The 14,893-nt window shown below is 47.8% G+C and overlaps 1 protein-coding gene across 10 annotated transcripts in view; it reads right to left on the bottom strand.

Annotated features, from left to right (window-relative positions):
• Nucleotides 1-6: 6 nt before the first annotated feature.
• Nucleotides 7-14,893, bottom strand: part of Hmbox1 (homeobox containing 1) — a 153,642-nt gene continuing 138,755 nt past the window's right edge. For 2 of the 10 annotated variants that reach the window (XM_010623051.3, XM_033765519.1), the window contains 5 exons: nucleotides 13,965-14,047; nucleotides 12,483-12,578; nucleotides 11,011-11,105; nucleotides 10,769-10,780; nucleotides 7-9,140 (listed from right to left, as the gene is read on the bottom strand). In XM_010623051.3, coding sequence (XP_010621353.1) covers nucleotides 9,003-9,140; nucleotides 10,769-10,780; nucleotides 11,011-11,105; nucleotides 12,483-12,578; nucleotides 13,965-14,047 — 424 coding nt within the window. In that variant the 3' untranslated portion in view covers nucleotides 7-9,002. The other 8 variants (XM_019207477.2, XM_010623071.3, XM_033765520.1 and 5 more) reach the window with 8 other exon arrangements.

The following is a 14,893-nucleotide window of genomic DNA, read 5'->3' as shown; positions in this document are numbered from 1 at the left end:
GGTGGAGGTGGGAAGGCTGGGGCAGGGCACAGCTAACTGGCAGGATCCAGAGGTCTGCAACTCGCTTAGGCACTTGAACATAAACAAGAATTCATCCCGGAAAGGTACCGCTCTCCACCTGACCGCCCGGTAGGAGAAGGCTGTGGGCTCTGCCAGGGGAGCGGGCCCTCTCCTCCGCATCTCCCAGCGAGGAGCACATCCGCCTCAGCCAGGCTGGGCCCTAGGTGTGCTCAGGGTCGCAGGAGGTGCAGGTGCCACCCACGTGCTGTCACACTCAGCACAAGGGAATGACAGGGAGGTTCGGGAAAATCAGTGTAAAGGAGGAGCCTTGCCAGCACTTCCGAGGCTCGGAAAGAGCGCCCCGCCCCACCCCGCCCCGCCAGCTTTGGTCTTGTTCCCTTGGTGCCCCTTCTCAGAGAGGCATGAGGTGCGGGTCACCCTTTCCAGTACAGGAGAGCGGCCTCAAGGCCAATCGGAATGAGGAGCTTCCTCTCCACCTACTGTGATGCCCCGGTGGCGTGGTGGCCGAAACGCCAGAGAGCTGGGGTAGCTGTTTACGTTAAGGGCATTCATGTTCTTGTTTTCCAGTTTAATAGCTAGCTTCAGTGAACGGTGAAGTGGAAAGTGACCCTCACAGGTCTATGCTTCCAGTAAAGCAAAAACAAGAAAGCTTTCTGTGCTCCAAGGAAGCCAAACACCAAACAGTAAGACTCAGCCTGGAAGTGCTGGGAAGAAGACACCCTAACGGGAGGCTGAACCTTGAGCGAGTCCGAGAGCCGCCTCTGCCAGGGAGCCTGCAGGCTGTGCCCCACTCTGGTCTCCACAGCGGCTGGCCGAGGTGCAGGGGCCGGCGGGAAAGGCACGGTACCGCTCCCCTGCAGACGGGGCTGGGTCCCAGTGCACCTGCGACCCTAAGCAGCCCCAGGGTGGGCTCCCTCACTGGAACCATCATCCAAAGCTGTGGCTGTTCCTTTCTTGTACTTCAAGGACACCTGTCAAGGACGGAGGGGAGATGGGGAATTCAACAGAACCAACTCCTGGAAAACCTTTTACAATAAAAGGAACAGCTAGAAAAGGAGGGGTAGCAATTTCTTAGATCTTCAGGTCGGCTTGGAGCTTCTGTCCCTTGTCCAATGTCCCTGACTAAAAAGTCACCTAGCCTGAGCGAGGCAGGGACCAGCCGCATCCCAGGCAGCCTGCTCCATCCTGGACTTTGGGCACTAGAAGTTCCTAGGCTGGACCGACATCTGGATTCTCAGTCATTCAGCTGCTCCTGTGGGCCAGAGAAGGCTCAGGACAAGGAGCAGAAGCAGCCACAGCAGGGTTGGCGCTGACACAGCTCCAGGGCACCAGAGCCTCCTGTTCCCACAGCAGCCCGCCTGGCCATCTTCCCCGCTGTGGAGCGGGAGGGAGCAGCAGAACACTCAGAACAAGCTGGCACCTAAGCCAGCGACAGGAACTGTTCCCTGCTTCTCACTTCACTACCAGGGCTGCAATCGGGGGGTGCAGGTGAGACTGACCCCCTCGGCCCTGGACGGGTAACTGCCACCTGTGGTTCTCCTGCGTCCTGACACGGCCGGGCATCTCTCCCTATACTGTCACCTTGCTCACCAAGCAGGAAGACCCCGGAGGACCCTGGACAAAGCCAGGCTGTGGGGTCTCGGTCCTCATCCAGCTCCCCCAGGACTTCAGTGCGAGCAGGTGCCAGCACGCCAGGCCAGGCGGTGCCTTCCAGGGAGCAACAGTGGGCAGGCTGCCTTCGGCCAAGGTGAAGGGGTGCTGGATGCTGCTGGGCCTGATGCGGCTACAGTGGATCTGACCGGGAGGACCAGGGAGGCAGCACAGCACCCATCCACATACGCACGCGACATCTGCAGCAGCTGCTGCCCCGTGAGCTCAGGAGGGCTGCACGCTGGTCCTCGGCAACACTGATTTAGAATGGCATTAAAACTTGCTTCTGGTGTTTTCTCCCCACAACTCTACTTCATGGCAGCACATTCGGCACTTTGAGCCGAGGTGGCAGACAAGCAGTGTCCTCTGGGTGTGGGCAGACCGTGGGAATGTCCCGCTGGCTTCTTCACAGATGTCTCACAGCCACCAGGGCAGCTCATCCACTCTGTTCTCAGTCTCTAACCCAGATAGGTGGCCTGTAGGAGAGCGGCACTGGGGGACACAGGGTCTTTCCCTGAACCAACCGCTATTCCACTACAGGTATTTGGAGAGGAACAGAACTAAAAGAAGCCAAGGCCAGAAACACTCTCCCGCTCTCTGTGTCTGGAGGTGGAGGAGGACACTTACAAACAAGGAGCCGTCTCAGCAGAGAAGGAATTTTAAGCAGCGATTCTGGCAGGCTAGGGTTCCTGCTGATGCAGAAGGCAAAGGTCTGTACAAGGGCAAGTGGCAAAATAAGAACAAAAGCCAGAGCTGTACTGTCCTCAACAGCTGCTGAGCAGTCCTGAAAGTGCAGCCCAGGAAAGGGCAGAGCTTTCGGACCCCAGCTCGCCCAGCACGACTGCCCAGCACGACTGGCCACTTCCTGCTGACACACGCAACCGGACGAAGGCTCCAGAGAGGGATGGGGAGACAGAACAGCACCCCAGCCTGTTCTAGAGGAAGGCTAGCCAGTGACTAAGTACTCCCACCAAGGCCACCTCAGGGAGGAGAAGAGCAGCAGCTGTGGCCAGGAGACTGCAGGACACAGGATGGGCCGGTCTGGGCAAGAGCAGGGAGGCCAGGGAGAAGAGAGAAGAGTGCTCTGAGCACTAGGACACAGCACAATGGCACAAGGGTGGCACCTGCCAGGTAAGAGAGGTGTGAGCGAGACGGGGCACTTGCACGCGTCCTTTTGCTTCAGTGACGATGGCAGACTGCAGGCGCCAGTGTCCACCCTTCTGGGTCCTTGTTGGGCTGTCTGCTCTGCAGCTTAAGAGCCAATGAGGAAAACACTATGCAACTTCCGTAAACTTCCATTTGGTGAGTGCGTTTGAATGGTGACAGCAATGGAGATGTCAAGTGACTCAGGGGAACTCTGAGGACACTAGGTGCAAGCTGAGAAGATGTGGCCGTGTGAGGCCAGCTCGAGGGACAGAGGGCGGGGGCCTCCGTGGAGGCTGCCTGGTGCCTGCCCAAGGTGGAACAGGCTGAGCTGCTGTGAGAGAGGCCTCAAAGAACTCAGAAGTCAGTCACATGGAGAACAATAATCAAAGCTTCCATTTTGGGGCTGAAATAACTCCAGATCCTTCTCTTTCACTTCGGGAGAACATGAATACTATGTCATTATTTTAGTTTACTGAGTCGCTGTTCCAAATGTTCTTGGGAGCATTAGTGCTAAAAGGGAACAAGGGATGGGAGCTCTGCTATTTTCAATCACATAAAGGACAGAAATCCTCTTAATTATGACCATGCCAATCTACATCCTGCTAAAACAGCTAATTACATGTCAGGAGGACACTCAGTCATTCAGAACAATTGCCATTATATTTTTATATATTCATTCTGTGCCACCCCCCTCAATTACCATGGTTACAATTTGAAAAGATTCAGCCAAACCTCCATTTGATCGCAGCAAACCAATGTGAATTTGTGAGTTAATTATGGCTGTATGCAGCCAGTCTTATTTAAAAGAGAAGATGAAAATGGAGTCAGGGGAGCCAGCCTCCCAGGAGCTCGGCAGGGCTGCACGTGCACGCGCCACCTGCTGCCCGACGCCCCGCACAGTGCGGTGCGGATACTGAGGACCGATGGACAGACACCAAGCGGAGACGGGACGTCAGCAGAGGACAGCGGCTGGGCTCCCTGCTCACAGGTCCTGGAATGTGCCCAGTAAACTGTCAAGTAGTTTAAAAGTGCCAGGCGGGTGTCACCTGAATGGAGACCTTGATTCAGTTCTACCCAAAGGTCAAGAATGATTGAAAAAAAAAAAAAAGGGTGGACACTGGTGACGCCAAGGCATCTGTGCTGGCAAGATGAGTACTGGGTGCAGCCTCACAGGCTCTCGCCTATGTCCCTTCCTTTCCTGACCCCAAAAGAAATCTAGCGCTGCAGGAAACTGGATTTCTCAGGCTTATCTTTCCTTTCGCTATTTCTCATCCCTATCAAGAGTAATGAAGGCCACATGGAAATCACTCCGTTTATAAACTTGCAGCCTTTGAAGGTGCGAAGATGCAAAGTCGTATTTCTGAGAGAGGACTCAGACCTAACAGGCGTGGTCCGTGAGACACAAGAGCAGGCACTTCTCACTTGTGGTTCGCAAAGAAAGGGTACCCGAGAGGCCTGCGGAGCCCTTCCTGCTGCTTCTTGGGAGCGTAAGGAAATCTGTGGTGACAGGCATCTGTGAGCCCAGAGGCTCACCTGCACGCAGGGTGCCCAGACGTGCTGACCCCGCTGCCTGTCTCCGGGAAAGCCTCCTGCTCTTAGGAGGGGCACCGTCTTCACTGTGGACAACTCAGTGGCTCTGGGTAACGTGAGCCGGATGCTGGAAATGAGACAGTAGGAGGGTTTCGGGGCACACAGCTCAGTTTGCCAAATTCGGTATGGCCGACAGCTGATCCCCAAGTCCTGAGTAACATCTGCTATCTAAAGAACACACAGGAAGGAACGCGGTATGAGCAACACCTCCCCTGCCCCACAAAACCCCAGCCCGCACCCCCAAACCACAGTGTGCCCAACAAATAAATCTGGCTCAGTAAAGCTATAAATGGATTTGGAACCCAGTAGTGAAACATTACCGATAATCACAACAACAAAACGACACAATCCATCGCCACTCTAGCCTAAGATTTAAATCACAGAGATGAACACAGAAACCAATGCACACCATAGGAGAGCAGGACTAGTCAATGAAGAGGGGGTGCTACTGAGCACAAGAGCATCGACCACAAGAAAAATTATTGCCTACGAATCTGTTGAGACAGGGAAAAATACTCTGGCTGTTCTCTGAACAAAACATAAAAAGCATCTTTAAAGGGCAGAGCCACAAGTTAAATGGGAAGACTCTTCTAACTAAATCCTTCTGAAAACCAGAGAGAGGGCGAGGCTTGAAGTTCACATTCTTAGGGTGCCATCATTTGGGAAGAAGGGGTTATTCTCACGGCTGCAGGCAGAGATGAGTGGCTCACTCGGGACTGGAGCCATGCCTCTCTCAACAGCGTGTCGTGTTCCCAGACTGCCGAAGGGGGCGCTACTGAGCGGCACCTGCCTGCTGCCAGAAGATAAAACACTCCAGCAAAGTCAACTCAAGACCACAACATAATGGTGAAACAGAGAGAAAACAAAGAGGAACTGTTGAGAGATGGAGAGGGAGTGACAGGAGACTTCTGACTGAATGAGTCTATTATACTGGGTGACTAATGTTGGGTACCCAGGAGCAAGTTTCTAACAAGTTCTTAGTTCTTGATGATGAAGGCCAAAAGAGCGAGAGCTGAAACACCTATCAGTAAGTTCTTCATGAGTTATCCCCTTTGAGGTAAGAATCTATCCAGACACCAGCACTAAGACAGATGCTACCGTATCATGAATCTGCCATGAACTGGGATACCGGGTTTGCATACTTTAGTACAAACGAGCTTCTTCCTCACCTCTGCAGCTGGGGGAAAGGTACCTGAGTGGGGGCTCTCTGGCTCCCTGTCCCAGGTTCCCTTTTCCTGTGAAGGGCCACCGAAAGACCTGAGACTGAGGAAATCTGCCCGACGGGTACCCCAAATTACCAGCTCTGCCTAAATGAAGCAGGTCTGTGTGGTACTCAGTGGCATGAGAAGGTCTCAGCGTCGTGTACTTGCTGTGTTGCCTGCCTGCTTCTGTGCCCTGGCCACATGCGGGTGGAAGTCTGCTTAGATAGCCTATCTCAGGGTGCCTCTGCGAGAGGGGCAGGTGGGATGCTTACCCATCTGACCACAGTAATTCAGTTACAGTATCTAAATAAAAACAACAGATGAATTAATTACACAAATAGACCCCACACTTTAAAAAAATCTTCCTTGACTAGAAACGAACAAGGCTCCAAGAGTCTTCTGGGGCCTGAAGGAGGACAGCAAGAAGAACACGTTCAGAGCCACCAAGCAGCATGGGATGTGACTTTGAAGAGTCTGGCTTTTCCTTTCGGCGATAGAGCACTTGAGGATTTCTTGTTTTGCTTTTTTGTTTTGTTTTTTTTTTTTTTGGTACCAGGGATCGAACTCCGGACCTTGCGCCTTCGAGGCAGGTGGCGGCACCATTGAGCTAAATCTTTGGCCCAGGATTTCTATCTTAATACTACACCTAAAACCCAAAAGGCTCAGGGAAAAGATTTTCCATCTGAAATAGTGGCTGCTAGATTTGCCATTATAAGAACTAAGGTGGTCTGGACAAGAGAGAGTAGAACCAATCCCAGTGACAACAAAAAACTGAAGGGAGATTTAAATCTCGACCCCAAAGACACTCATTCTCACACCTCGTGAGAAAGCGAAAGAGCGTCCTCCCCCGTCCCTCCAGCCCCTTCCCTGGCAGCACTGCTCCTGCGGTCTTGCCACTGCCAGCCTGGGCAGCGCGGCTGCACAGACGCCAACTCCCCCTTATTCACCGACGCTTTTTTCCTCCTCAGAGGTCTTAAAACAAAAAACACTTTAGCTCTTCTGTGGCAATCACTGGATTTCTTTAGAAACTGCAGCTGTCTTAGCAGTTTGAGTCTGTTCCTTTAAAAAGACTAGCAAGAACAAATGACGCTAGGAATCCCACCCTAAAGAAGCTATCAATTATAATAATCTAACTACAATAAATCATGGATGTGGCTTGTCAGAGAATACATTTTTTTTCCTCTCTCCATGTTCTTTCTGATTCAACTGAGAAAAAGCAGACAAAATTCCACCAAAATGGAAGGATATTAAAATAAGAGGAAAGAAAGACAAGAGACTCACAACTGAAGAAGTCCAACAAAGAGTATGAGGAGTTTGGGGAGGCTCGTTCCTGAGAATAACAAATGCTACTCTTGAATTTGTTGGTTCAAGTAATACAGTAACACAGAGAAGACGGCTCCATTTCACAACTCTTGGAAGTCGGGGAAAATGCACACATCTCCCCCTGAAATGCAGGGACGGGGCAGGACCAGACCCGGCCTTGACTCTTACTTCACAGATACAGGGAGGCAGCACTCATGCCCTTGCAAAGATTCCTCGCATTTCCACAAGCACAACATACAGCTGAGGGAATGGTAGAGTCAGTGCTGCCTGGAGTGCGGAGACCAGCTGAAAACTGGCAGATAGTCAGCCTCCCCACAAGGGGAGGACAAGCAAGGTTGGCAAGCACATCTGGTGAGGGTGCGGGGGAGGCAGCGAGGAGATGGCATCTTACTTCTCCCTCAGAAACCCTTTCAGTCAGGGACAGAAAGACAGAAACCCCGGTACTCCGCCCAGCCTTTCCCTAAAACGAGGCTTCCCGAGACAGAGGAGGGATGGAGCCAGGCACAAAACGCGCAGCCCTTGTGCCTCTTCCGCCACACCCTACGCTCCACGCTGAAGGCCGTTTCTTCTGGCCCAGTGCCAGCGCATCACTGAATCGGATGCCAAGAGATCACTTTCATACAAGGCCAGCAGATGTAATTTTCTTTGATGCATGAATAGTTCATCATTTTGCTACTGGATGACAAGGTGATCACAGGGTGACTTTATAACGCAAGTTCACTGTTTGGTATTTTGAGTTCTCAAAATGAAAAAAAGATTTATCAAATATAAATATCTTTAAAAAGTAACAAAAGTGCTACATATGTGGATCAAGGAAAAAAATTCCATTAGTTACTGCCGCTTAAAGTAGATTAAACTTTACAAATATTACCACATCCATTATCAATATGGCTTCCAATTATTAAATAAATTGCCTGTAGCAATATAGCTTTTCACACCTCTACAAGGACAGAGTAAAGGGAACAACAAAGCAGTCAACATCCTGTTGTATCTCGCACACCCACCATGGAAGAGGTAAATGTCCCCTGCTTTTTTCTGCTCCTGTTTAAGCAAGTGTTTGCATCTGTGATAGTCAAGTCAGCAAAATCCCCTAAGTCCTCCATGGACTCAGACTGAGGGGGCTTCCGCTAATGGATACAAAGGCTGCGCTCTTTCACTCATTTTTGACCTTAGCTCCATCCTCGAAAGACTTTTTTGGTAGCAGGGAAAGGGGACACCAGGGCAGCCTCCAAGACTTTTCCAGGCAGGCACAGCTAAGTGTGCCACGGAATGTGCAGTGGTTCTGAGGACTGGGCTGATCATCATCGGACATTCAGCTCATATTTTTCTCCAATGCTCTCAAGCTGATTTTTTTCTTTCTCATAACTTGTCTTTCTGTCTTGAATCATGGTCCCAAAGGCAGAAGGCAGTATTTTACCTACTAGGTCACACAGCTTGTGAGAGGAAAGGATGTCTGTGTCAGGCATGTTAACACCAACAAATGTGAGCTCGAGCTTTCCATGGACATTCTCAGCACAGCACCCAAAGAAGTGTAATCTAGCCACGGTGTGACTATGAGGCACGGCTTATTGCAGCTGAAATCAGTGATTCTCAGGCTGAGGTGCGTTCTAGTGTTCCTTCCCTCTGGAGACTCCCCCAGTGGTGTCTGTCAGTCCTGTGCCACTACCTCAGCTTGCATCCTATCAGTCCGGGGAAGGGAAAGGTACAGACTAGTGTTACATGTATCTAACGGTACCCGAGATGACACAAAGCCTAATACGTGAGAACTGAGGGCTATCTAAATACCCGGAAGCACTTTCTTGGAATGCTAAGACGGAGCAGCAAGATTTTCTAGCCTCGGGGGCTGAGAGGGGAAGTTTGGTTGGTCAGTTATTATTTACTGGGAATTAATACTGAGAGAGTATATGCAAAGGCTGAGGGCACCATGCCATCTTCACAGAACAAGACCCTAACGGCTACCTGACATACAAGAAACTGCAAGTTATACTGTAAGAACACATGTTAAGGACCGAGGAAAGTCTGCTAAGGTGCTACGTCTAAACTAAGTTAACTTGTGTCTAACCCTCCCTGTCAGTCATCATCCAGGGCCTCTGTCTTGATTTCGTTGGTTCCTTGTCGGGCCAATGCCAAGATAGTATGGTTGACTGCTGCCATTTCCACAGCTAACGAGATGGGGTCTTGGTGGTCACTATGGCTCATGCTGTCATCCTAGGTGTGCAGAAAGAAGAAGCCAATGTTATCAGTAGACTCCAATCCTCCAGCTCACAGAGAGGCATGCAGGGGCTCAGGGAGGCAGAACACGTGCGGAGGAAATGATGAGCACCTCATGGCAGAGTGGAGGTGAACTGTATTCAAGTAGACACTGAATGGATATCGGTTCAGAGGCTTCTGGTTGACAGTTTTATTACTTAAAAAAAACAAAATATTTTTTCTCACTGAGAATTTTATTCATTCTATCAAAAAATTGCATGAGGTGATCAAACCTGGACTGACTGATAAAAAACCAATAATTTGGATCTCCTGTTGCAACAAATACAGCATGAATCATTGTAGGCCACGCTAGTAAGCTATTCAATTGTGGATTTATACTTATCTCATAAATAGGTTATTAGTATTTTTCACAGCTCTCTACTGTACTGAGAAAGCAAGAGAAAACTACAGGCAGCAACATCTTGCAGAGAAGGAAAAAAACAGGAATTCTCAGTTATGGAAGACAGTTATGCCAAAAATGGCTGTGGGAAGGCGTGGCGAGGGGTGAGCAGGCCTCTGACTCAGAGCCTCTGCTCTCCTCCCTCAGGGTGAGCCCCTCACACAGTAAGGCTTTGAGGAAAGCTGGCATTCCAGGGCATCTGTCACGCACAGGGGTGTGTTTCTCCCCATCACATCTTTAGGGGACTGTGTATCACAGAGTTTTAGAAAGGGAAAGTCCCTTGGGGGAAAGCATGGGATGTGCTGCCCTCAGGGCATCTACAAGAGAGATGGAAATGACCCATCGGTACTGGCTGATTGAAAACTATCAGGAATGTTTCCAGCTAGAGAGACAGAACATTCTCTGAGTAAAAGACATGGCTACGATTGGAGTCCAAAGGGGGAAAAAAGGTAACCTTTGGGACATGTGAGCCTGTTTCACTGTGATTCTCACAGAACAGTCTTCAGGATTTAAAAAAGGATTGCATGGAGTCCCACTCACTCACCAAGTATCTGAGGGCAAGCTGACAGACGGGCTGTCAAACAGCTGGGAGGTGGAAGAGCACAGTTGGCCACATTTACGAACTAACTGGCTGAGGGGCCAGGAAAATGACCACAGGAAAGAGCAAAAGCTTTTTGGCTGGAGTCTGAGGAAGGGACCATATGTTGTCTGCGCTTTCCAAATGGAGATGAAACTCAGATCTTATACAAATTGTGATGAAATCTGTCAACACGTACGTAGGGGTAAAGCTCCCCAGTCAGTTACTGAATTACTCCATGCAGTGACTACAGTTCAATACATTTTCCCCAAGCAGTGCAGAACAGGACAGGGGAATGAGCAGGCATGCGGGTGTGGTGTATATGCGGATGCGTGTGTCAACAGGCCAGAGACGGGGGAACCACTCTGGGCACAGGGTTCTCACTGCAATGGGGCCGGAGTGGTGGGCCTTCCATTGTGCCCTGCTCCAGTACATGTTTAGGCCGGGGTCACAGCTGCCCAGCTGCCCCTAGTACTTCTCAAACACTGAGTGTGTGTGGTGAATGGTATAACTTGCTTGTTTGGATCAGATCCTCCTCTCTTCTTCTACCTTCTCTGCTTCTCTGCCTCCCTCTGAACTTCTTCCCTCCTCCTCCTCCCCATTGCGTACTTGCCAAGTATCCTGTTGTATGACAATAAATCCATGTGGGTGAGTAGCAATTTCTCAAATCAACAGGACAGCTGAATCTTACCACATTCCTTTCAAAGTACACGACAGTCTAACTAGACACATGAGCAGAGTGGAGGGGCACCGACTCTTCCCACCCCCGCCCGGCACCCACGTCTTCACGGCGCTGTCGCCTGCCCCCCTGCTCAGCACCAGGAACCTCGGCCTGCACTCTGGCCGCTCACCTGCTCGGAGTAGTCGTTCCCATCGACGTCATCGCTGTTGGAATGGCCGCCTGGACTCTGCACGTCTATCCCATGACTCTCCAGGATTGCTGCTTCTTCGACAAAAGCAAATAGATCCCTAAATCATCTGTGCCTTATCATAATGGCCACAGCACAATTTCTGCCTTTAGGGAATCAGAACATAAAGGAGAACCTGTGGTCCTCGACACCATGACATCGTGGTTCTTAGACTGCAGATGGGTGAAATTCCAACGCACGCACGCACGCAGCCAAGGGAGACACACCCTCCCCATTCTGGAATCTCTGCCGCTCCGCACACTGTACTGTCCACCTTAACTGTGAGCTATTTCATAAAATTTTCTATCTAATTAAACAGCTTTCCTGTCTTGGTGTTCTATGAAGCATTTGAGAATTGGAGTGAACAGGAAGCATAATTATTAATGAAATGTAATTTCAGAAGCTTAAAAGCAATTCCTTACCCCTATCTCACCAATTCAAAATTTTTATTTTTCTTCATTGTTTTTGTGTCCTAACTGGGAAGGCTTTATTTCCTCCAGTTCTCCTTAGACAGCTTCAGTAATTTCTCCCTTTTTCCAGCTTTACTAAGGTATACAGCACAAATAAAAATTGTATACATTTAGCTGATCACGGTGGCACATGCCTCTAATCCCAGAACTCTCAGGAGGCTGAGGCAAGAGGATTGCCAGTTTCAGCCCAGCTGGGGCAACTTAGCAAGACCTTGTTTCAGTCAGTCAATCAATCAATCATTCAACTAATCAATCAATAAAAATAAAATAAAACAGGGTTGGGGATATAGCTCAGTGAGAATGCCCTAGGTTCAACCCCAGTTCTGTGGGGATGGGTATATATTTATGGTGTACAATTAGACATTTTGAGATAGCTATACATTGTGAAATCTACAGTTCAAATGTCTTAAATGTTCTTTTTTTCTTTTTGCAGTGCTGGGGATCCAACCCAGGGCTTCACATGCAAAGCGAACAGTCCGCAAATGAGCTACACTCCTAGCTGTAATAACCTGTGCCATTGCCTTTTGCTGTGTTCCTGTCTCCTAAGTCTCTTTCATTCCAATTCCATTAACCAGGTGTTTCCTGATACGTAAACCAGAGCCTAGTAGTAACACACAAGCTTAGACCGTATCTCACTTCCTCTCTAAGGCCCTAGAAGAATCTTTAATCTGCACCAGCATAATCAATTGCTCAGGGTCTGTTTAATTCTATATTCTAAAACATTAAGAACAACAAGTTTTATAAGTAACAATGTCATTACTATAATACAAATAACGTAAATAATACTAACTTTGGATTATTAAAAATGAAAAACATAAGAGTGATTCTTGTTAGGTTTAAAATTAGGAAATTTAAACCCACAGTTCCTGAACTGGAGTCACTCCTAAAATAAATATGATGTCTGCAACCTTCTCATAAGCAAAAGCAGCCACTCTGATACATTACCGATATTGGCTCTCCTCTTGATCTCCTTCCGTCTGTTAGCAAACCAATTATATACTTTCAGGGAGGTAACTCGTTCCAGATCGGACAGTTTTTTGCCTGTGAATGCATGCAATAAAATTCAGGTGATCTATAACTGGGACTCAAGAATAACTAGTTTTAAAAAATAGCATTTTTCTTTCTTTGAAAGTTGCTTTTGATTTCATTTACTGATGAAACAACAGGTGCAGGGGGAATTTTTAAAAGCTTTATCCACTACTATGAACATTCATATAAATGAATACCCACTAGTACTTCAATTCAGAAAGCCATACACAGCATGAAAGAAGTGCATGAAGTCAGTTTACTAAGGTCTGGTTAAAGTCCCATCACAGTGCCAGTGAGGCCCCAGTCATTAATATCATTCTAGAGGTACAGGCTGCTCTTTTTAAGGCCTTGTACTAACTAGCTACCAGCTGTCTTAAGACACAGGCCATGGGACATGTTTCCTGGAAGGCCAAAGGCCCTGTGACCGTCCTTATTCTGACGTTCAGGCTGCATTAGATTTCTGTCTTCTCTGATGTCAAAGGTGATTTCTTATGGACAGCAATATGCTTGCCGGTAAGGACCCACCTGTAGCATTCCCTCCTCTCCTGTCTTTTCCCGTTATTCAGCTTTTAATCCACAGTGGGTAGAGAAACCAGAAAACAGATGTGTTAGGGTCTCAATAATATAGCGGTACAGAGATTTCCAGGAAGACTTCAAGTCCCTATGCCACTTTCGACTTGTGTAACACAGGGTACATACAGATTCTTTTCACGTCGGTGTGGAGGAAGCTGGGTTTGCAGGGTCCACACTGCCAGAAAGTCTGGCTTCTGGATAAGGGAGAATACACTTCTGCCTCAATGTTATAAAACACTGATACTTTTGCAGATAGTCTTTCAGTTGTTCAAAAGAACTGGCTAAATAGAAATCAGTTGACTCAACTGAGAATGGTTTTCTAGTATCAAAATCTGTAAAATGTGAAATATAACTGAAGTACACCACATAACATACATACGAACTACACACGTAGTTCTGCTGACCTGCATAGGAACAGCAGAACTTCAGGGTGGTATTAATGTACCTATGTTTTTTCTTCCTAAGCAGAAGTTATCCCAAGGTGGAGAGGACAGAGAAGCCAAGTCCAAAAAGAATTCCTTCCCTCAAAGGAATATAGAATCACACAATTTATAGCACTTGAAAAAAAATCTACTTTAATAATTTCATTAAGAAAATTTGCTTAAATATCTCAAAATTTAAAATTATTTTGGAACTCATATATTTATGATAAATAATTAGAAAATATTTCTACATTGAAAAAAAAAGTGCCAGTTTAAAGTGGCGAATGTTATGCACAGCCATCTCAGGACAGTCTCTGGTGCGGGTGTGGCGCAGAAGCGCTGCGTGGACGGGACAGCCACGGCGGGGCCGAGGGCGGGAGCACAGCGGTGCGGGCCTCCTTACCTGGCTTCTGTATAACTGCATTGCAAGCATTTGCAATCTCTTCTCGCTTTGCTTCATCTGGGTACTGATTCTCATTGAAGTAACTGCAGAGGCAACCAATACAGAAAAACTTTTCACTCTTTTGTGTGCTCATGAAAACACCAACTCTTCTTTGAGATGTAATGTCTGAACGCCCGGTCCAGGCTGTGCGATATGATTTCCTGTCGGATAAAAGCAGTCTCTTCTGTGTGTTCAGTAAAGTAGCCACAACTCATGCAGGGCCACTGAGCACTTGAAATAAGAAGGAGACTTAAATTTAAATAGCTACATGTGATTAGTGGCTATTATACACACTGCTGAGCTTCACTAAAAGATGACATAAAAATTTTTTTTTTGGTTTGCACGAGTGGTCAAAGTGAGACAGTCATGTCATCGAGGCACCAGTAGCAACAATATAACTTCTCTGGTCACACTGTTTGTAGTAGCAAAAATTGGAAATACCCAATTGTCTGATCACAGGAGATTGCAGAACACATTATGGGATATCTATATTCATACACAGCTATTTAAAAGAGACTAGGATAGAGCTCTGTCCACTGACTTGGAGGGCTATTTGACATATACTGAGTGAGAAAACAGTATGTGGAATAATACACATGTAAAAATATCACTGGAGGAATTTAAAATTCCTGTTTCTATGAATACCAGTTTGTATGGCTAACAGCTGGCAGAGTTCACACCGGGCTGAAAATACTGAATACTCCTCGTTGTGGGGGAAGGAACTTGGAGAATATTCAAACATTTTATTTTTCATATGTTAAAAAAAAGTAAATATTACTTTTGTTCAATAGTACTTTTAAAAATTAGGTTTGCTGAACCTTTCCTTAGAATTATCAGACTCAGAATTATGAGGTAGTATAAGAATGCTTAACACTAGTGCTACCTTTTCT

Source organism: Fukomys damarensis, unplaced genomic scaffold, assembly GCF_012274545.1.
Source record: "Fukomys damarensis isolate Sample0158 unplaced genomic scaffold, DMR_v1.0_HiC HiC_scaffold_18, whole genome shotgun sequence".
Lineage (NCBI taxonomy): Eukaryota > Metazoa > Chordata > Mammalia > Rodentia > Bathyergidae > Fukomys > Fukomys damarensis.
This window is presented reverse-complemented; position numbering and strand designations above follow the sequence as displayed.